Source organism: Mesocricetus auratus, unplaced genomic scaffold (genome assembly GCF_017639785.1).
Source record: "Mesocricetus auratus isolate SY011 unplaced genomic scaffold, BCM_Maur_2.0 Super-Scaffold_100025, whole genome shotgun sequence".
In the NCBI taxonomy this organism is placed as follows: domain Eukaryota; kingdom Metazoa; phylum Chordata; class Mammalia; order Rodentia; family Cricetidae; genus Mesocricetus; species Mesocricetus auratus.
In genome coordinates, this window is record NW_024429206.1 from 20482262 (window position 1) to 20503736 (window position 21475).

General features: G+C 48.7%; 1 protein-coding gene and 1 long non-coding RNA gene across 3 annotated transcripts; one reads left to right on the forward strand and one right to left on the reverse strand.

The window, feature by feature from the left end:
• Window positions 1–671: 671 nt before the first annotated feature.
• LOC121133972 lies at window positions 672–3419 on the reverse strand. Its single transcript, XR_005870982.1, has 2 exons — window positions 2397–3419; window positions 672–1663 (listed from the first exon to the last, which is right to left on the reverse strand). It is a non-coding gene; the product is annotated as an uncharacterized LOC121133972 (long non-coding RNA).
• On the forward strand, window positions 3390–13862 carry Kctd7 (potassium channel tetramerization domain containing 7). Of its 2 annotated transcripts, none has more exons than XM_005080341.4 (4): window positions 3390–3752; window positions 6689–6858; window positions 10417–10595; window positions 11014–13862. In XM_005080341.4, the coding sequence occupies exons 1-4, from the start codon at window positions 3609–3611 to the stop codon at window positions 11388–11390; spliced, it is 870 nt and encodes a 289-aa protein (XP_005080398.1). In that variant the 5' UTR covers window positions 3390–3608; the 3' UTR covers window positions 11391–13862. The 2 variants fall into 2 exon arrangements, with proteins under 2 accessions (XP_005080398.1, XP_021088810.1); XM_021233151.2 differs by lacking the exon at window positions 3390–3752 and adding an exon at window positions 3773–4536.
• The last annotated feature ends 7613 nt before the right edge of the window (window positions 13863–21475 follow it).

The window sequence follows — 21475 nt, forward strand, 5'->3', positions numbered from 1 at the left end:
ACCTTGGATTTCCCAAATGGTTTAAACAAAACCAAATGGGAAAGTACATTCCTTAAGGAAATTCTTGGCAGAGAAATAGAAGAAAGCTCCAGCCATAATAAAAATCATTACACATGCATCTTCCTTCTCCTCCTGGCATTTCGGTACTCCGTATTCTTTCTTCCTTCTTTTCTCTCTCTCCTTCTCTCCCTCTCTCCCTCCCTCCCTCCCTCCCCCCTCTCTCTTTTCCTTCCTTCCTTCCTTCCTTCCTTCCTTCCTTCCTTCCTTCCCCCACTACCACTTTTGGGGGTTTTGAGACAGAGTTTCTGTGTAGCTCTGGCTGTCCTGGAAATCACTCTGTAGACCAGGCTGGCCTTGAACTCACGGAGATCTGCCTGCTTCTGCTGGGACTAAAAGCACATGCCACCAGCACCCAGCCCACTTTCGTTTTTGAGCCAAGGTCTCACATAGCTCAGCCTGGCTGCAAACCTGCTGTGTAGCTGAGAGTGACCTTCAACTTCCTGAGTGCTGGGAGTTATGTTTTATTTTTATATTTGTGTGTTTATGTGCACCTGCTCACTTGTATGCCATGGTGTGGGTGTGGAAGTTGAAGGACAACTTTCAGGAGTTCCCCACCTCCACCATGTGGGCTCCAGGGTTGTGGCAAGTGCCTTGACCTGATGAGCCACCTCATTGGGCCAAGTTTTATTTTGATTACCACCATACTATCCAATTAATACATTATTGGGGTGGAACCCGGGGCTTAGTACATGGTAGGTATTCTACCAACGAAAATACAACTTCAACTCTTTTTTTTTTTAGGTCTCATTGTGTATCCCAGTCTGGTCTCAAACTCTTCCTGCCTCAGTCTCCCATGTGCAGGGGTTACGTGTGTTTGCCACCTGCTGTGGAACAATCTCTGCGCACTGTGAATATGCGTTAGTCTCATCAGTTAACAAAGAGCTGACTGGCCAATAGCTGGCCAGGAAGAGATTGGGTGGGCGAGCCAGACTAGGAGGACGCTGGGAAGAAGGGTAGAGTGTGAGGAGTTTTAAGAGACACAGAAAGAAGCATGGTGAACACTGTCCCCTTTCAGGTGCTCATCAAGGTGTTCAGTCACAGTTCTAAGTCTGAAAGTCATCTTGGATTCTAGGAACAGCAGAAATTCACAGCATAGACCCTGGGGACAACTGTCCATGATGGCGAGGCCACAGCTGGAGCAGGAGTAACCCTAATCAGCTTGGAGAAAACCCGAAGACAAGCCACACCTTGCCTGGGGCTGCTTCGGTATGTGTGTCTCTTTTCCTCTGCTCCAATTCATCTGCTTAACCTCAAGTTCATGTCAGGTATCAGATGAGCTTGGAGGTAACAGGACTTCTTTAGCATCTCCTCTTCCCAGTGTGGCCTTGTCAATTAAATCTCTGGTTTTCTCTTTAAGTGGTTTACTGAGACCGGCAAGAGCTTGTAGGAGCTGCTGAAAAGCACAGGGGCTTTTTCTGAAGGAACTTCCCCCAACAGAGGTCACATAGTCACGGAGTGACTGAGGCGTGTTCTGTCAAGTGGGTCATCTGGCTAGCTGGGAAGATCCTTCTGGAAGAGCCTGTTTCCAACTGTGTCCTGGCTCAGAGGTAATGATGCTATTGTGGTGTGGTCATCTGGAGTTGCAGGTATGGATTCTTTTTCTCTGTCCAGGAGAAAAGAATGACAAATCAGGAAAGGCAAGGTCTCTGCAGTCTGCTAAGTTTTACTGAAGTCACACACACAGCAAAAGATGCAGACTCCCTGCCAGTGGAGAAGGGATTCAGGAATCCAGCCTAATGGAGGACTTGGATCTTTTTAGTGGTAAAGGGCGAATCTTCATCCCTTTATTTATGATGGGTCCATTTAAACAACAGGAGGGAGCTGATAGCCCATAGCATCATGAAAACTGAGGCATGTCTGGTCAGGTCTAAGTGAGAAGGGGGACCCTGCTTGTGGGGGTGGGGCAAGGGGTGGGTGTTGGGGCTGCTGGCTTTTGCTGTTGTCTGTCTATAGAGCTTCTTTGCCAACCTGTCAGGAGGTGCTGTCAATCGTTGATCTCAATGGTTCCTATCTGGAGTTTTTCTTTTTTCCCCTCTGTGGTTTTTATTTATTTTTTCCTTTTAAGTTTTTTTTTTCCCTCATGTAACCCAAGATGGATTCAAACATGCTACTTAGCCGAGGCTGACCTTGGCTCCCAAGTACTGGAGTTACACTGCGAGTCACTATGCACAACTCTATTATTACTGTTGTTGTTATAGACCAGAGTTGAATTCTCAGAAATCCTTCTAAGCCTCCCAAGTCGCTGCGATTAAAGGTGTGAGCCACCAAGCTCCCCCTTTAAAAAAATACCAGATTCCTGTGTGAGTCGACAGAAAAGCCTAGCACAGCAGCCATACCCTTGTGGTTCAAGAAGGGCCAGCCACGTTGTTGCAGGGCTCAGTTTCCATCTTCTACACCGCCTGTGCCCTCAGCCCTCCTCAGCGCATCCTCGGAGACGGACAGCCTGACCAAGCCAGGACTGTCCGCCTGCCCAGGACGCACGAGGCCAGGGAAGACAAGGTGGCCTGGAGCTTCGCACCCCTTAGTCACAGAGTCAATGCAAGCCGGACCATCAATGCAAGCCGGACCAAGGCGCTGCCCCTACGAACGGGCTCCCTGCCAACCAGAGGCGGAGCCGGCGAGGACACAGCCAATGGCAGGGAGCAGCTGGGTGGTCGGTCCTCGTGCCCCGAACCAGCGCTGTCATCGAGCTTCAGGAGTGCAGAGCTCGCACCCATTAGTTAGATGGCCGATAAGAGTGGGGCGGATCGGCAAGCCGGCTGTCAGTGGTCACTCTAGCCCAAGGCCTGAAAGTGCATCCTCTGCGGCTGGACCAGACTTTTAACTAACCGCATTCCATCAATAGCAGGAGGCGGCCCGGAAATACAAGTCCGCGAAGAGAGACCCGCTGCCCTAGGTAAGCCGCCTGGACCAGGGAGGTAGCGCTCCCGTTAGTCAGAGAGCCAATCAGAGTGGAACAAACCAAGCCAGCAACCAACATCTACCCCGCCTCGAGGCCGCACGTATTTCTCTTCTGATTGGACGAGGCCCTTGCCAATCACACCTATTCGCCAATCTGGGCCAATAGCAAAAAGCTCCTGGTTCCGATTCGCGGCGCAGGGTCCATGCGGTGGTTGCCCATCGAGGTCGGCGCTTGGCGATCGCCTCGCTTCGGCCAAACCCTCGAGCAGGCCGGCGTCGCGTGCGCGCTTGCGCTTGCGCTTGCCAGTCCGAGAGCCAATCAGAGTTGGGTAGGCCGGCGGCCCCTTCGGCTTAAGGCAGGACTGTGTCCTCTGTGATTGGGCGAGCCTCCTGGCAATCAGGGCGGAGCCGGCGAAGGCTCGGCCAATAGCAGGAGGCGGCCGGGTCAGACCCGCGACTAACTGTAGGCGCGGTGGTCGTTAGACTGTTGGAGGGCGGCGCTCGGCATCCCACCTGCGCGCGGGCCCTCGGCGTCTAGCGCCTGCCGGCGGCCCATCTCGACATGTCAGGCACTGCTTGGCTTTAGTTCCTCAGGCCTCCGCCCACCCGCCTACCCGAAGCCGCGCCCACCGCCCAGAGCCAGAGGGATGGTGGTAGTCACCGGGCGGGAGCCAGACAGCCGTCACTCGGACGGTGCCATGTCCAGCTCCGAAGCCGAAGACGACTTCCTGGAGCCGGCCACTCCTACGGCCACGCAGGCGGGGCACGGGCTGCCCCTGCTGCCCCAGGAGGTACCTGGACCTGGCGATGGGGGGGAAGGGAGGATCGATGGATGGGAAGCACGGGAGAGACTGGTGCCTGTAGAGCTGACCTTGGGAGGTGAGCCTCCCTGGGAGCCATCCCGCCCCTGATGCCTCTCCTGCACTAAGGTGTGTCCTCCCTGCCCAGGGTCACCTGCATCCCGCCTGTGCCTCCTTCCCCACCCTTAACAGCTTCCAGGATGTTCAATTCCATTCCTGTATCCTGTCTCACCTTTATCAACTAAAGAAGGACTCCGGACTCCTCAACACAGAGCATGTTCCGCACAATCCAAAAGGAGGCCCTGGGTTGCCCAGGTGTATTCTCCAGCTGACCAGGGAGCGGTGTAGGGAGCTCTATTGGGATCACCTATGTGGTACTTGGGTATGGTTTAGGAAAAGGGCACACCCTAGTGGGCCGACCACTCCCATCAGTTGCTTTCATGCAGTGAACAAGCTACGAGACCACACGGGGCAGTTTCCTTTGTAAAATGGACAGGAATGAGTGGTAGAGCATTTGGGGCAAAGGAAACAGCATGAACAAGGACATACAGGTGATAAAATCGGGAACTAGAAGGAGGGCACCGAAGGCTTGAACTGCAGAGGGGAGACGGTGGGGTTGGGGTCCTCATTCATCAGTTGCTGTACTGTGGCACACTGTGGCTTCATTAGTAGCCCGCGATGTGGGTGACTCTTTGCACCTGAAGTGACCCTGGCGACAAACAGGAAGATGGATGCAGAAGTGGAATTGGAGCAGTCCGCTGAAGGGGCTGGCTGGGTGAGGCCCTCAGGCAGCAGAGGCTGTGTGATACTTTGTGTGAGGTTTAGAAGCCCTGCGCTGCCAGCACCATGGGAAACTTGTGAAAATAAGCAAAAATGTAGACATAACTCTGCAGTCAGGGAAAAGAGCCAAAAGAGGTACAGCAGTGCTGTGCGTGTGCGTGTGTGTGTGTGTGTGTGTGTGAACTGTCATTGGGCAAAAAAAAGATGTGGTTTGAGGGGAAGGGCACACAACCCCACAAACTGCAGACCAGGTGTTCAGTCCCAGCTTCCTATGATTCACATCCCTCCAGGCGAGATCTAGAACTCTTCAGTTTTTGGTTTCGCATACAAGGAAGTGGGTTAGTATGAACTACTTCTAAAACAGAACTGCAGAAGTGCAAAGCATTATACCAAAATGATATCTGAGCCTTGGCATGTACACAGAATGGGTTAGAGTTTCTATAGAAAAGCGGAAGACATTTTGCATGGTAAGAGTTGAAATTTGTAGCTGGGCGTTGGTGGTGCACGGCTTTAATCCCAGCACATGACAGAAGAGTCAGGCTGTGAGTTTGAGACCAGGACAGGCTTCAAAGCTACACAGAAAAACCCTGTCTTGAAAAATCAAAAAATTGAAAAAAAAAGTTGAAATTTGCCAAGTGTGATGGTGTACACCTTTAATTGCAAAACTCCAGAGGTAGAGGCAGATGGCTTTTTGTGAGTTCCAGGACAGCCAGGGCTACATAGTGAGACTGTGTCTCAAAGAAAAGAGTTGAGTTCATACTTAGAATTGTAAATCCTGTGTATTAATTGATTTTAGTTTTTACTGTAAGGCAGGTCTTAGGTAAATAAGTTTTTTTTCATCATTTGTGTCTTTTATTTTTCATGAGACAGGGCCTCTCTATGTAGCCCTGATTAGTCTCTCACTATGTAGAACCAGGGTGGCCTCACAGAGAGTATTTTGCCCCTGCCTCTGCCTCCCAAGTGCTGGGACCAAAGGTGTGTGACACCATGCCTAGCTGTGTCCTTTTTTTTTTAAACAAAGGATTTGTGAAAACTGGGGAAAAGGACTTTTTAGATGAATATATAGACCTTAGACTTTCACCAAAGCTAGAGTGATGTTATAATGTTGAAAAAGAAATGACGCTTATGCCGGGATAAAATTTGAGTTAATTTGGAGGCAGTTTGTGGGAAAGTTAGACTTGGAAATAGTTCTTTCATATATAGTTTGGAGAAAATAGAGCATTGAAAGATTTTTAATTCTGTAGCATTTCAGGAAGGGACCTTTATGGGTCCCAAGGCTAACCTTTACTGTCATTTTCCTGTCCTCACTTCCCACCAAAACCTTCAGTTGACTTGCAGACTGGTCAGTCACTGTAGAGTGAGCAGGAAAGGAATGCGGTAGACATTGAGATCACTCAGCAGCAGAGCTCGTGCACAGCCTGTGAAGTCTCCGAGTTAGAGGAAAGGAATGAGGACCAGATGTGTGGATGCATTCGAAAGCAGCTGTTGGTCTCTGTTCACACCTGGCGAGCACACGCCATCTGCATGCATCTAGTAGAGTGGATTGGCAGGAAAAGGATTGCAACTGTGTTGTCCTAGGTGCTGTAACAGAGGACAGTGTGACATGTAGTGAAAGCCATGATGGAGGACTGTATGCATGATTCTGTCCTGGGGACATACGAAGGATGATAGAGCAGCAGCGGTCACAGAAACTGAGAGAATAAACCAATGCTGCTACCTGAGCTGGTGCCTTGGCGCAAATCCGGAAAGGGCACGCAGCTGGGTTGACAGGCCACGCTTGTCAGGTGCTTACACAGTCAACAGCTCATACCGCCACATTTGGCAACTTCATTTGCTAGCTGGGTAGGGGGAGGCCAGTGAGAGTATTTGTGGCCAAGGAGACATCATGAATAAGGACGTGGAGATGATACGTTTGGGAAGGAGAAGATGGTGAAAGCTGGGCAGAGGTTGTGGGTTGGGCTGAGGGAGGGACCTGAGTTAAGATCTCACAGGTGATTGATACTCAAGGAAAGAGGGAAAGTGTTCAGATGAGTTTGGGATGACTAAGTGAATGGTGCCACAATAATCGGGCCTGGGCAGACTGCTCTGGAGGAGCCCAGCTCTCTCGTTACTTTGCCAGTCTGAAAGCTGTGGTGCTTCCTTTCCAGTTTCCTGAGGTCGTCCCCCTTAACATTGGAGGGGCTCACTTTACCACACGCCTGTCTACCCTGAGGCGCTATGAAGACACCATGTTGGCTGCCATGTTCAGCGGACGACATTACATCCCTACAGACTCGGAGGGCCGGTACTTCATTGACCGAGATGGCACGCACTTTGGGTATGACTCCTCCTCTGCAATCAGCTCCACAGTCATAGCAAGCAAATGGCCTGGGGTTCCATCGTGGGTGTTGGCATACTCCATGGTACCACAAAAGATAACCTGGTGGTGCAATTTAATAAATGTTCTTATTGACTTGGATTAAAATGCTTAGTTGCTTTGCCAGAGGAGGTTAGTACAGCAGGAGAAAAAAAACCTTAGAGACAGGGTTTCTCTGTGAAACAGTCTTGGCTGTCTTGGAACTCACTCAATAGACCAGGCTGGCCTTGAACTCAGAGATCTTCCTGCCTCTACTGCCCAAGTGCTGGGGCTAAAGGCGTGTGACACCACTGCCTGTCCGAGAAACTCCAATGCTGGCAGAATTTTATGGAACTTTCCCTGCCCTGTTCAGTCTGAGACGTGGGGAGTTATTCTCTATATGGATATATAGAGAAATGCACTTGGAGTCAGACAATGTCTGAATAAATTAATTTTAAAAACGTCTTAGAGAGTCGGGCAGTGGTGGCGCATGCCTTTAATCCCAGTACTCGGGAGGCAGAGGCAGGTGGATCTCTGTGAGTTCAAGATCAGCCTGGTCTACAAGAGCTAGTTTCAGGACAGCCTCCAAAGCCACAGAGAAACCCCGTCTCAAAACCACAAAAACAAAAACAAAACAAAAGTCTTGGAGAAAATCTTTACATTTAGATTCTGTGGATCAATAATATCATGCAAGTTGGGCATGGTAGCATTCAGCTGTAAGCCCAGCTCTTAAGGGGTGGACACAGGAAGATTCCAAGTGTTTGTAGGCCTGTGTGAGTTGTATAACAAGACCCTGACTCAACGCTCCCAACAAACACCACCTATTGCAACCCAGAGGAAGCATGGTCTGAAACAGTAGTTCTGATGCTCCAGTGGTCCAAACAGAGAGGTGAGAGAAAGCTGATGTTGGACCGCTACCCCTTCATTGCGTTAAGAAAACCTTAAAAGCAAACTTGTATTGTTACCGGGATTTAAACAACAACAGTACACACACACACACACCACATTCTTAATTTAGTTATATATATATATATATATATATATATATATATATATATATCCTAAAGAAATGTATATGTGATTCTTACACCTTCCCATGAAAACACTTCTGGCATACCTTATAAAGACTGTTTCAATTTCATTGCATTTTTTTAAAAATTTATTTTTATTTATGCATGTGTCTCTCGTGTGTGGATACCCTTAGAGACTGGAATAAGATGTTGGATCCCCTAGAACTGGAGTCACAAGCAGTTGTGAGCTGCCACTGTGGGTGCTGAGAACTGAGCCTGGGTCCTCTGGGTCCATCAGTTTCCTTGTGGTAGCTGTTTGGTGGGCTTGTCGGTGAGGGTTAACTGAAGAGCCTGTTGTGGCCTCAGCTCGGTCACATCTTCAGATCATGTGGCTGGAGTCCTCTGCTCCTTCAGTCTAACTGTGGAGCAGACGAGAGGATCGGCGTGGCCTTTGACCTTAGACCACTGGCCTGGGAAGCAGAAACTCTTCAATTGCCTTGGTGTTGACCTCCAGTAAGGCTTGCCTGCAGGGGTCATTTTTGTCCTTAGGAAGGAGCCTCAGGCCAAATAACTTGTTTTGCAGTGTTTTGTTTTCCCCAGTGGGCTATCAGCTGCCTCTGATGGCGAGAAAAGAAAGTGTCACATCACTCTGTAACTATAAAAAGATTTTTGTTTGCAGGCATTTGGGGAGGAGAGCACTGGGCCCCAGCTGGCATCTCTGGGCCTTGCCCAGGGTTCTGTTTGTCAGCGCTCATAAGGGTTTATTGATGATCCCAGAGGACTGAATTGAAGGGGGTAGGAGTGGCTGGCGAGATTGGAGGTGAAGAGTGTGTACCGCTCTTGCAAAGGACCTGAGTTCAGGTCCCAGCACCCGTGTCAAGTGACTCTCAATAGCTTGTAACTTCAGTTCCAGGGGATCTGACCCCTGTTCCTGCACTCTGTGCACATACCACACACTCCCACACAGACAATGAAGAAGAATAAAAATCTCCAAAAGGGTTGTGGAGAGGGAGAACAGGATCCAGATGGAGGCTTATATGCCGGTGCCCTGTTGGCCTTGACTGGAAAGTGGCAAAAATATAACAGAAAGCAAGATGTGGTGGCATTCATGCTTGTCATGCTTGGGCTACTGGACTCCCATAGTCTGGGGTTTATCAGCAGTAGATGGAGTTTTTCAGAAATTCAAAGTATGAGTTCGGGGTACTAGGAAGGGTACACACATCTCTGCTGTTGTAGCTTATGCATCATGGGGGCCGCGTGGGCCTCTGTGGGAGTCCCTCCTTGTGCACACAGCCCTTTGCTCTGACTGCTTCTAATGCAGTCAGAACCAATCGTTGTGGTTATAGGCTCAGAGTCGGCGGTGACTGGACCTGAGCTTTTGCCAGCTGTGGCTCCTTCGACAAGTGTTTTCCATACCGTTTTGGACCCCAGCTGGGCCTCATTTACAGGCTTGGAACTAAAAGAGAGCCTGCTCTATAATGTCATTAAAAGGATCAAATGGGTGGCACGTGATTAGTGACTAATGAATTTAATACTTGGTGTTAACCGGGTGGTGGTGGTGGTGGTGGTGGTGGTGGTGGTGGTGCATGCCTTTAATCCCAGCACTCAGGAGACAGACAAAGGCAGATCTCTGTGAATTCAAGACCAGCGTGGTCTATTAGAGTCAGTTCCAGAACAGCCAGGGCCACACAGAGAAACCCTGTCTTGAAAAACAAACAAAGATAAAAATAAAAGCAAAAAAGTGGTGTTAGCTCTTATTGTATTATAGTTTAATTGTTAATGTAATTGTATTATAGTTTAATTGTTAATGTAATTCCCATGACTACTGGCAATAGACCTGAGTATTACTACTCTCAGCACTAACTGAAGAGTCTGAAGGTTTAGAAGGACTGAATATGTTGGGTGGTGTTGGTGCACACCTTTAGTCCCAGCATTTGGGAGGCAGAAGCAGGAGGATTTCTGTGATTTCAAGGCCAGCCTGGTCTTGAGGCACGTTCCAAGACAGCCAGGACAGTTACACAGAGAAACCTTGTCTCAAAAAAACCAAAAGAGAAAAAAAGTACTGAATATGTACTTTAAGAAACTATTTATGACTTTACTTAGTTCCCACGTTGTTTGGTATTTTGTCTTCTCCATAAAGCTACAGAATAATACTAATGATAAGGATGTGAGACAAGTAGAATTTTGTTGTTGTTGTTAATACTGGTCATGTAAAACTACAATTATTGCTATATATGCACTTATGTTATGACTGAACTTTAGTTGTTGTTTTTGAGACAGGGTTTCTCTGTCCTGGAACTCACTCTGTAGACCAGGCCGGCTTCAAACTCAGAAATCCACCTGCCTCTGCCAAGTGTCTGGATTAAAGGCGTGTACCACCAACACCCAGTGAGGTAATTTTCTTACGTTTTGTACATGATCACACAAAGTTCACTTAACCTAAGTTATGCAGCAGGCACATTCTGCTCTCAGTGCCTTGATAGCCCCCACCTGCCCCATGGTCCTCATCTCCTCACCCTTTTTCCTGCAGAGATGTGCTGAACTTCCTGCGTTCAGGGGACCTGCCGCCCCGGGAGCATGTGCGAGCCGTGCACAAAGAGGCCCAGTACTATGCCATTGGGCCCCTCTTGGAGCAGCTGGAGAACATGCAACCACTGAAGGGCGAGAAGGTGCGCCAGGCCTTTCTGGGGCTCATGCCCTATTACAAAGGTGAGGGTCGTCTGCCCTGCATAGTCGGGAAAGGGGGTTGCAAGGTGTCTTTCAGCTCCTAGGCCGTTCCCAAAAGTAGGTGGGTCCAGCATTCATCCAGATTAAGAGAAAATGTTGCCCTCTTTCAGTGACACTGGGACTTTTAAAGTTGGGAAGGACATCCCCTCCTCCTCCATCCTCCCAGGACAGCCAGCAGATACAATTTCAAGAGGATAGCCCTCATCCTGTGTGGGTTTCCTAGCTTTGGAAAACCATGGCCTTTATTGAAGTGTGCCCTTCCTGGGTCCATGGAGTCCCCCATGAAGTCACCCTCTGTCTCCGTGCATCCTGTCACTAGGTGTAGGTCTCCGTCTTGTTTGTGTGTATCTCTCCCTCTGTTGCACCTCTGTCTATTGATGGCTGTTGTGTTAAACTCTAGACCATTTGGAGCGGATCGTGGAGATTGCTCGGCTGCGCGCAGTCCAGCGGAAGGCCCGCTTTGCCAAGCTCAAAGTCTGTGTCTTCAAGGAAGAGATGCCTATCACCCCCTATGAGTGTCCTCTCCTCAACTCCCTTCGCTTTGAGCGGAGCGAGAGTGACGGACAGCTGTTTGAGCACCACTGTGAAGTAGATGTGTCTTTCGGGCCCTGGGAGGCGGTGGCTGATGTGTATGACCTGTTGCACTGTCTGGTCACAGACCTGTCAGCCCAGGGCCTCACAGTGGACCACCAGTGCATTGGGGTGTGTGACAAGCACCTTGTCAACCACTACTACTGCAAACGCCCCATCTATGAGTTCAAAATCACGTGGTGGTGAGTAGTCCTGGTAGACAAGGCGGTGAGGAGGGCGTGCATCCTCGTGGGTGGCTCCGGGAGTCTGACCCCCAGAGGAGCTGCTGAGGGGAGGACAGTGCTGAGGCATAGGTGCAAAGACACGGGTGCTGACGCAGCCTCCCTGGCTCAGCTTCCTTGGGGACTCAATCTGCTGTCATCCGGCCTTTTCCTTGAGGCACAGCAGTCTTCACTGGAGGCCACAGGATCTAGTGAGGGTGTCACTGGGAGGCAGAGAAGTTTGATTCCTTCTTGACACCTTGCAGGACAGCTCCTGCCCCATTTCGAGCCACGTCACTGGTGGAGGTGTCATCACTTTGTCACCCTGTTGGAACATTCCTGTGCTCAGTGTGTCAATGGGAATAAGGACTGTGGTAGGGGATTTACCCAAGTATCCACCCTGTAGCCCTGGCCAAAGAAGAAGTCCTTTTCTTCCCAGTGTGCTCCTTGCTCCTCCAGGGACTGCAGCGCCTTGTCTTAGGATGTGGAAAGATATGTCCTGTGCTCCCGGAACTTGCCTGTCACCTTCTCTTTGAGATTAACCACAGCTGCCAAAGCCATGTACCAGTTGGGCCTTAGAAAAACTACAATGTTTACAGCCCTGCCCCGGGCTTTGGCTTTACCTTCCTTGCAGGGTTATCCTCTCATAGGACTGGAATGTTAAGTTCCAAAGGTTCTTTCTGAAGATTCCCCAAGTCAGGCAGATGTGGAGTCTAGATCTTTCAATATGTAGCATCCTTCTCAGAGGCCACGAACATGGCTTGCTGTTGAGTCTTGTGTTAGGATCCAATGTGGTGAACCTCTTTGGAAGGGACACTCTTTCCTTGGTAGTTTTCGTTCAGTGTCCCCCGGAGAGGACAATGAGTACCGGCTGGAGGCACAGCCATCCTCGGAGCTGAAGTTGACGGACGTAGTAAATGTACGGACATAGTAAATGTACACTTTCCATTTTCTGTTTCAGAAAGAGAAACAGCCCACAATAATTTCTTGTTCAGAGTCAGGGTGAAGCATGTATCCCCTAAAGAGAGAGTTGTGTATCTCTCCTCCGAGAGCATTGCATGTCCAGGCTGCACAGGGAGGGGGTCCATGTAGTCATGGCTATCTTTGACCATTCCTGGATAGCATTTTTTTAATTAAAAATTTTTTTAATGTAAGGAATTGTTAAGGGCAGCACCGCCAATATCAGTCCTATAGGGTCAGAGTGGTTCCGTCAGACATTTGGGGGTTGAAGGCATCCATGTGCTCCAGAGGACTAGGCCAAGCCCTGGGCACTGAGCTGAATTCCCCCTGCAGGTGCAGGGCAGTGGCTCTCCAGAAACATGTGCTTTTGAACTTGTGCTTCACTCTGAGTGTAACAGAGGTAGAAACTGGGGTCCAGGGAGTGAGCAGCAATTATCTTCCAGGACACCTGTTTTCTTGGTTGTCCTCAATAGGATCTCTGGGGTCCTGATGCCCCTGTGTGGGACTTAGCCCAGCACCATGACTCTGGCCTTGTTCTAGCAAAGAAGTTCCTTATTTAAATAGCTTTTATTTTTATTTTTTGGGCAGGGTCTCATGTAGCCCAGGCTGGCTTCACATTAGCTGTATAGCTAAGGACAACCTTATACATTTTGACCTTCCGGCCTCTGCCTCCAAAGCTCTGGGGATGTAGGCACATTCCACCACAGATGGCTCTTAAGTTCTTTTTGTTTTATGGCCAGTGAAGCATACTATTGAGAATGATGTCCATATGAGTAGAGAGCCTACAATTAAGCCTGGGGCTTTTAGTAACTGGGCCTGGGACTCTTTCCATTCCTGCTATAAAGTCCTTCAGTGCTTGGGAACCAGGCCCAGACTGCTTGCTCAAGGTTACAAGGATGCTGTCTTTGTGACTTGCTGGAGACACTGCTTTTCCACCCTTTTATTTTTTATTCTCAGGATGATATATTTTGTGCCATTGTGGCAAGAGAATGCTCCAGGCCACTGGAGCAGACAGAGGAGGGACACTAGATAACCAGCTCAGAACTCTCTCTCCCCTTTTAGTTCCTTAATTTTTTAAAAATAGTTGATGTTTTCAATATTAGGGCAGACTGACCATGTGCTGAATCTTCTTGTGCGTGTGTTTTATTTTTAAATAACAAAACTTTGCATTTTTAAGTCAGTGACATCTGTACTTTCTTGCAGCACAGAAACTTTTCTTTGTACTACAAAATATATTTATTATAATTATAATTATTCCTTGACTAGTGACACTGAAATATGAAATAAAGCAATATATATTGGGATCTGGGATGTGGTTTCATGATAGAACACTTACCAACTATGCCTAAGGTCCTTGGTTCCCTCCCCAGCACTACAAAAAAAATCACGTCAAAGTGTATCTTTTACTGTTGGTCTCTTCCCTCACTTTGTTCTCTACTCTCTTGGAGCTTTTCTTAAATGGAATAAAGGGATTCATCAGCCTGTTTTGGCCCTCTGAGAAGCCGATGCCATTCTGTTTTTTTTTTTTTTTTTTTGGTTTTTTTTTTTTTTTTTTTGGTTTTTCGAGACAGGGTTTCTCTGTAGCTTTGGAGGCTGTCCTGGAACTCACTTTGTAGACCAGACTGGCCTCGAACTCACAGAGATCCGCCTGCCTCTGCCTCCCGAGTGCTGGGATTAAAGGCGTGCGCCACCAACGCCCTGCCTGCCGATGCCATTCTGAAATATGTTATCAAATGTGGTGGCTGGGGATGGCTTCCAAATAAAGGGGTCCTGTCTGTGGAAATTACCTGTCTGTTCAATCCCTTTCCGGTTGCAATTGCTCAGGCGCAGACCAAAAGGCATGTAAGGGAGGTTTTTCATTGATCCACAGGAAGTGCATGCTCAAAATGGTTTGTGTGCCGTGTCAATCGGTGCCTCTCACCTGGTTCCAGTCAGACCAGTCATTGTTGAAGCAGCCCCAAACCTAGCCTTGAGGTCCCCTCCTGTTTTACTCTGGGCACCTTGTCTCCTGGGTGACATGCTCACTGGTTGGGATGATGAAGGATTTGATAGCACCACATGGTGCACCGTCAGCCACAACAGAAATACAGATACAAAAGAGAGCTGTGGCAGAGAAGACGGAAGAAGAGCCACAATGAAACAAAACATCCCACGGTGCGCTGGGGAAGTTGATTGTTTCTGGTCCAATAGAGGAGCCGGCACCATCCATGACCTACGTCTGTGTGTTCACCTGGCTGCCCAGTACTTCCACTGAAAGCCAACAGTACTCTGGAACCTATTCTTTTCTCTTGGGGTTTAGCTATCTGGGAACTAACTGGCTGAGCTCTGTGTCTCAGGCTGATCAAGTTCTGAGTTGCTCCCTGGAGGACTAACACACACCTCCAGCACAGAGCAAGCAGGATGGGGTGGGGGGTGTTGTTGTGTGATGCTGGGCTTAGTTCTAAAACAGAATCAACCCCAACACTTTTCACACAAAGCATTTTGTCACTAGGAAGAATGTCAGTGTCATTCTGCATATTTTAATTTATGTTTTACAATACAATCCCAGTTCCCCCTCACTCCTCCTCCCATGTGCTCCTCAGAGAGGGTAAGGCCTCCCCTAGGAAATCTGTCCCATCATCTCACTGAGGCAGGACGAAGGCATACCACCCACCCCCACCATGTCTAGACTGAGCCAAGGCATCTCTCCATACAGAATGGGCTCCACTAAGTCAGTTTGTGCATTAGACTTAGACCTTGGACCCACTATTAGTGGCTTCATATATTGCCCCAGCATTGCCATTGCCACCTATATTCAGGGAGTCTAGTTTGGTCTTCTGCAGGTTCCGCATTTGTGAAACCTGAGTCAGTGATCTCTCACCAGCTCGGGCCTTCTCCACATTTCAAACCATATTTGATTGCAATATAAACAGTCAAGCTCTCGGGCTTCTGTGCAGGCTCTGGAGGGAATGTCAACCCCCCCTCCTTTTTTTTTTTTTTTTTTTTTTTTGGCTTTTCAAGACAGGGTTTCTCTGTATTGCTTTGGAGGCTGTCCTAGAACTCGCTCTGTAGACCAGGCTGGCCTCAAACTCACAGAGATCCACCTGCCTCTCCCTCCCGAGAGCTGGGATTAAAGGTGTGTGCCACCAAAGCCAGGATCATCCCAGGATTCTTAAGGGAGCCTTCCTTTCCTTATTTGAAGGTAGGATGTTGGAAACTGGGATGGGAGAGACTTTTTTTAATTCTGGGGAAAAGTATGTATATGTAGTCGGGAGGGTTAAATTGGGATGTGGGGGTCGGGCGTTGGTGGCGCACGCCTTTAATCCCAGCACTCGGGAGGCAGAGGCAGGCAGATCTCTGTGAGTTCGAGGCCAGCCTGGTCTACAAGAGCTAGTGCCAGGACAGCCTCCAAAGCCACAGAGAAACCCTGTCTCGAAAAACCAAAAAAGAAAAAAAAAAAAAAAAAAAGAATGGGCCTCAAAAACCTGGTGCCAGGGAAACTCCAGGAATCCAGAAGGATGATCCCAGCTAAAACTCCTAGCAATAGTAGAGAGGGTGCTTGAACTGGCCATCTGCCGTAACCAGATTGGTGACTACCCTAATTGTCGTCAGAGAGCCTTCATCCAGTACCAGATGGAAGCAGATGCAGAGATCCACAGCCAAGCACTGGGCAGAGCTCTGGGATTCCTGAAGAGGCAGTGGGGTCAAGGTCAAGGCCAGGGAACCCACAGAGACGATGACCTGAGTTACTGGGAGCTCATGGACTCTGGACCAACAGTTAGGGAGCCTGCATGGGACTGACCTAGGCCCTCTGCATGTGTGAGAGCTGTGTAGCTTGGTCCATTTGCAATGCTCCTAGCAGTGAGATCAGAACCTGTCTCTGATGCTTACCTGACTTTTAGGAACCTGTTTCCCATGCTGGGCTAACTAACCCAGCCTTGATGAAGGGGGAGAAGACCTACCTCAACTTGAAGAGCCCATGCTTTGTTCAAGCCCATGGGAGGCCCTGCCCCATTCTAAATGGAGGAGAGGGTGGAGAGGCAGGTAGATGGGAGTTGGGGAGGGAACAGGAAGAGAGGAGGGAGGGGAAAATTGGTGGTACGTAAAATAAATGAAAAAGATGTTAAATACATTTAAAAAAAAGAATGGTCCTCAATATATAGACTAGACTGACCTCAAACTCACAAGTGCTGGGGTTGAAGGCACCATGCTTGGCTTTCCAGGTCCCTGCACATGCCAAGCAAGTGTTCTAATACCAAGCCTTATCCTCGGGCTGAAACCCTGACCTTTGTGGGGGATTTTTTTGTTTGTTTTTTAGTGGTTTTTCCCCCTGTTTTACCAGACCGGGGTTTCTCTAACAGCTCTGGCTGTCTTAAATTAGCTCTGTAGACCAGGCTGGCCTTGTATTCACAAAGATCTTCCTGCCTATGCTTTTAACTGCTTATATATGTTTACTCTGAATGCTGGAACTAAAGATGTGCATCATCATTGCCCAGCCAAAACCCTGACTTTTTTTTATTTAACAGAATTTCTTTACTGAATCTTTGGGAATTTCACATCATGCATCCTAAATGTGCTCACCTCTCATCCCCTCCATATCCTCCCCTTACCCCTGCAGTGCCCCCCAATTAAAAAAGCAAAACAAAACAAGCAAACACACACACACACACACACACACACACACACACACACACACCTCTTCGCTCCTCCATCTTTCCTGCCTCTCCAACACCTCTTCAATTTGTCCTGGTGGCATTGGGAGCTGAGGTGTGTCGCACAGTGTTCCCTTTTGTTCAGTCAGTTAGCTGTACTTCCAAATGTTCATCTCGATGAAGCACAGTTCAAGGCCTCTGGAAACTCCGACTAATTGAAAGGAAACCTTAAACCCAGAACATTCCATTCATAGCCCTTCCCTCTTTTGAGACAGGCTGTCATGGAGCTCAAGCCTGCCTTAGCCTTGGAATTCCAGTGCTTCAGGTTCCTCCGTCCTGGAGCCGCTTGTGGGCTCCACCTTGACAGTAACCGGTTGTCCTTGTGACTGTGAGCTCTGTGTCTGTGAGGTGGAGGGGGGCCTTGCTCCTGGGACAGCGAGTTCAGGATGACTGCCAGTAGTGATGGCTTGCTGGCTGGGCCCTAGGTCCGGGAGAGCCTTCGCTAGTGGAACTGCAGCCCCCAGAGCTAGCTGCACATACACACTGGCGTTTATTTCACTAAGTGAAGGGTGTACCCAGGATAAGGCCCCTCTCCTAGGGACCCGTGGGTTAGAAGAGTTGAGCTCTACGCTATGCTCAGTTGCTCCAGGTCTGGCTTTGGCTCATAGCCCTTAGACTCTGGCTTTCTGCCCTTGTGTGTGAACGGTTGGCTTTACGAAGGTGCCTTTTTTTTTTTTTTTTTTTTTTTTTTGGTTTTTACGAGACAGGGTTTCTCTGTATTGTTTTGGAGGCTGTCGGTCCAGCCCAGCCTCGAACTCACAGAGATCCGCCTGCCTCTGCCTCCCGAGTGCTGGGATTAAAGGCGTGCGCCACCACCGCCCGGCTGAAGGTGTCTTTTTAACTGGATTTACCTTCCGGTTCAGTTTTGGTTTGTTGTGTTTATAGCAGGGTCCCTTAACTTCTTTGTAGCCTCATTTTCCTGTTGTGTTCTTTAGTTTTAGCTCTCTCTACCTCCCTCCTTTTCCTTCTTCCTATTTCCCTTCTCTGTTTCTACTTGATTGGTTGTTTCATTTTGTTACTGTGTAGCCCAGGCTAGCCTCACACTTGGAACAATTCTGCCTCTGCCTCCTAAGTGCTGGGATGACAGGCATGCCCTATCACCCTGTAAGAGCTGCTTCTTCCCCAGCCACCTTTGGAGTGTGTTCTTCGTGGAGAGCTTGTATGTTTCATTTCTTCCCTAGGTGAATAAATACCTGCTTCTAACGTCTAGGAAATGGACAGTGCTACTGTAGAATTCATACATTGGGGTTACCCTCTAGATCCAGTAGCCAGAATTGTACTCTTTCAAAATCTCACACTCCCCCCACACAACATAACAGCCAAGTAGCCTTTGGATCGGGGAGGCTTAACTCGGACTGCAAGGATTTTTTTCTGAAAAGGCATCCAGGGCTCCTGGGATCCGCCTGTGTCAGCTTTCTGTTCTGCAAAACCTAACCGGGGTGGAGAGGCAGTTAATCAGGGCATCTGCTGTCCCAGAGGACCTGAGTTTGGTTCCCAGCCCAGGTGTCAGGCAGCTCCCAACCACCTGGGACTCCAGCTTCAGGGGATCTGATCTCGGGCATCGGTCTCTGTCTGCCCCTGCATTCATATGCACATATCTATACTCAAATAGATAAATGAAAACTATTGGAGATAATCAACTTATAGAGAAAAACTCGATTCTGAGCCTGTGACGGAGCAAAGCCATTCACTACATGGTTGGAACAAGAAGAGATCAAAGCCCTAGAATGTGTTTTGAGGAAATGCCCCCCAATACTCTAAAACACAGGTTCTCAACCTGTGAGTCCCAACCCCTTTGAGGTAGAATGACCCTTTCACAGGGGTCACCTAAGACCATTGGAAAACGCAGATATTCATATTACGATTCATAACTAGCAAAGTTACAGCTATGAAGTAGCAATGAGAATAATGTTATGGCTGGGGGTCATCACAGCATGAAGAACTGTATTAAAGGGTCACATTAGGAAGGTTGAGAACCACTGCTCTAAAATCTCCTGATAGGCCCTACTTCCTTCCTCAAGGCTCTGTCACCGCTCAATAGTGCCAAGCTGGAGACAGGATCCCATGTTTCCCAGCTGTCTTTGAACCCTTGGGATTGAACACTCTTCTTTCTCTAGCTTTAGAAAAAGTAGGACTATAGTTGCACACCACGCACCCAGCCAGGAATCACATCTGCCTCCAACAGTCACTAACAGACATCTAAGGTACAAGGTATATCATTGAAAATCTTCTCCTGCCTGTCATCAAATGGAAACTGGGCTTTTGTGTACCAGGGAAAATGCAGCCAACTCTGTGGAGGACTTGGAACCATCTAGAAACACTTCATGACTTGAGGGTGGACACTGTTGGGCAGCATACACTGCAGGCGAGGGTGCTGGACTCTGCACTTCCTCCAGGGCAAATAAATGCCTTCCTCTTCCGTGGCTCACCAGCGCCCACTACTGACAAACAGGAATATCACTTTTCTGTTTGTTTAAATCGAAGTTCTCACTTTCTCCATTTCCATAGCCCTCCTCTTGAAAAGGCAATGAAAGGGAAATTTGCAGCTGAGAGACAACCTGTTGATAACGATCACATTGCCATGTTGATTGACCCTGTTTTTTTTTTTTCGAGACAGGGTTTCTCTGTGACCCTGTTTTATAATCCTGTCTAGGCTGCTTTCCTCAACCTTGAATGATACACTCACGTTACCTGTTAAATATTACTACTTACATGTCTACGTGGGCACTCCTTTCTCCTCTCTGCCACACGTGTCCATCTGTTTTCCCAGTCCCATCTTGCACTGTCCCCCAAAGCCGCAAGCCCTGGAAGTCATCTTTCACTCCTGCATGTAGCCCATTGTTGAGCACTTGTGGCATCTGCAACACGAATCTTGAATCCATTCATGTTATCTGAAATCTTTCAGCTGTGTTGCTACGGACGACTCTTGGCTTCGCCGAGCCCCCAGTTGCCTCCTGAATCGTTGCCTTTCTCACTTCTGCAGCCAAATGACTTCCAGGAGGGATAGTTATTTAGTCTCATCTGGGAAAGTTTAGTTCATCAGCATAGGGGGTTGTGCAGTCTTGCTGTGTAGTTACAGCTGGCCTAGATTCTATACAGACCAGGCTTTAAACTTGCAGTGATCCTCCTGCCTCCACTCCCTGACCCTCACATGCTGGGATCACAGATGTGCACCATCATGCCTGACTCCAGCTGGTTTTTCTTTTCTCTCTCTTCTGAAGTGCTGAGGGTGAGACAGGGTTTCTCTGTGCTGTCCTGGAACTCACTCTGTAGACCAGGCTGGCCTTGAGTTGACTGAGATCGCCTGCCTCTGCCTCCCTAGTGTTGGGATTAAAGGTGTGCACCACCACCCCCTGGCTTTTATTTTCTTTTTTAAAAAAATACTTTTATCTAAGTGGTGGTGGTGCACACCTTTAGTCCCAGCACTCAGAAGGCAGAGGCAGGTGGATCTCTGTGAGTTGGATGCCAGCCTGGTCTACAAAAAGAGTTCCAGGAGCCGGGCGTTGGTGGCGCACGCCTTTAATCCCAGCACTTGGGAGGCAGAGGCAGGCGGATCTCTGTGAGTTCGAGGCCAGCCTGGTCTACACAGCGAGTTTCAGGACAGCCTCCAAAGCCACAGAGAAACCCTGTCTCAAAAAACCAAAAAAAAAAAAAAAAAAAAAAAAAAAAGAGCCAGGGCTGTTACCCAGAGAAGCCCTATCTCTTGGTGTCATGGGGACAAGAAGTAAAACTTTAGTGGCCCACTCTGAATTCTGTCCCCTTAGTTCCCGAGACCCTGAATTCTGCCTTTGGAAGGAATAGTACACTGTACTGAATACAATATATGATGCCAGCTGCAGTCAAGGACAGGCCGTGTGGCGGCCCATTCACTCGGTGGCCTGTAACCCTAACACAAGAGGGGTGGAGGTGGAGCATCAGTTCATAGCCTCTGCTACGGAATGAGCTTGGGGCCAGCCTGGGATGTTAGAGACACCGTCTTAAAAAAAGGCTTGAGGTTGTGCTTGAGGTCCCTTCTTCAGTACCGTGGCTGTCCATAAATCGCCCATGCTACTTAAGTATTCCTAATTAAACACAGTGGTTCAGCAAGGACAGTTTCCATGGTCCATTGTCTGCACCCTATCTGTGGTGAAGAGATGTTTGCTCATGCCTTCCCAGGAAAAGTCATAAACCAACTCCATAGGACCTTCTTTTCTAAGCTAATTTTCTATCCCCTTCACTCCTACCCAGCTTGTGTTTCAGACCAACACAAAACTGGGGGGGAAGGAAGCCAGTGGACACAAGTGTAAGATGAGGCAAGAAAATGTGGGGCTCAGACATTGGAATCACCAAAGATAAGCTAGGCAGGAGTCTGGAGAGGTGCCTCATCAGTTAAGAGCACAGGCTGTTCTTCCAGAGGACCCTGGTTCAATTCCCAGCAGCC

Coding starts and splice junctions, on each gene's coding strand:
- Kctd7 (XM_005080341.4), top strand. CDS start 3,609: ATGGTGGTAGTCACCGGGCGGGAGCCAGACAGCCGTCACTCGGACGGT. Junction 6,859..10,416: donor CGAGATGGCACGCACTTTGG/GTATGACTCCTC, acceptor TTTTTCCTGCAG/AGATGTGCTGAACTTCCTGC. Junction 10,596..11,013: donor GCTCATGCCCTATTACAAAG/GTGAGGGTCGTC, acceptor GTTAAACTCTAG/ACCATTTGGAGCGGATCGTG.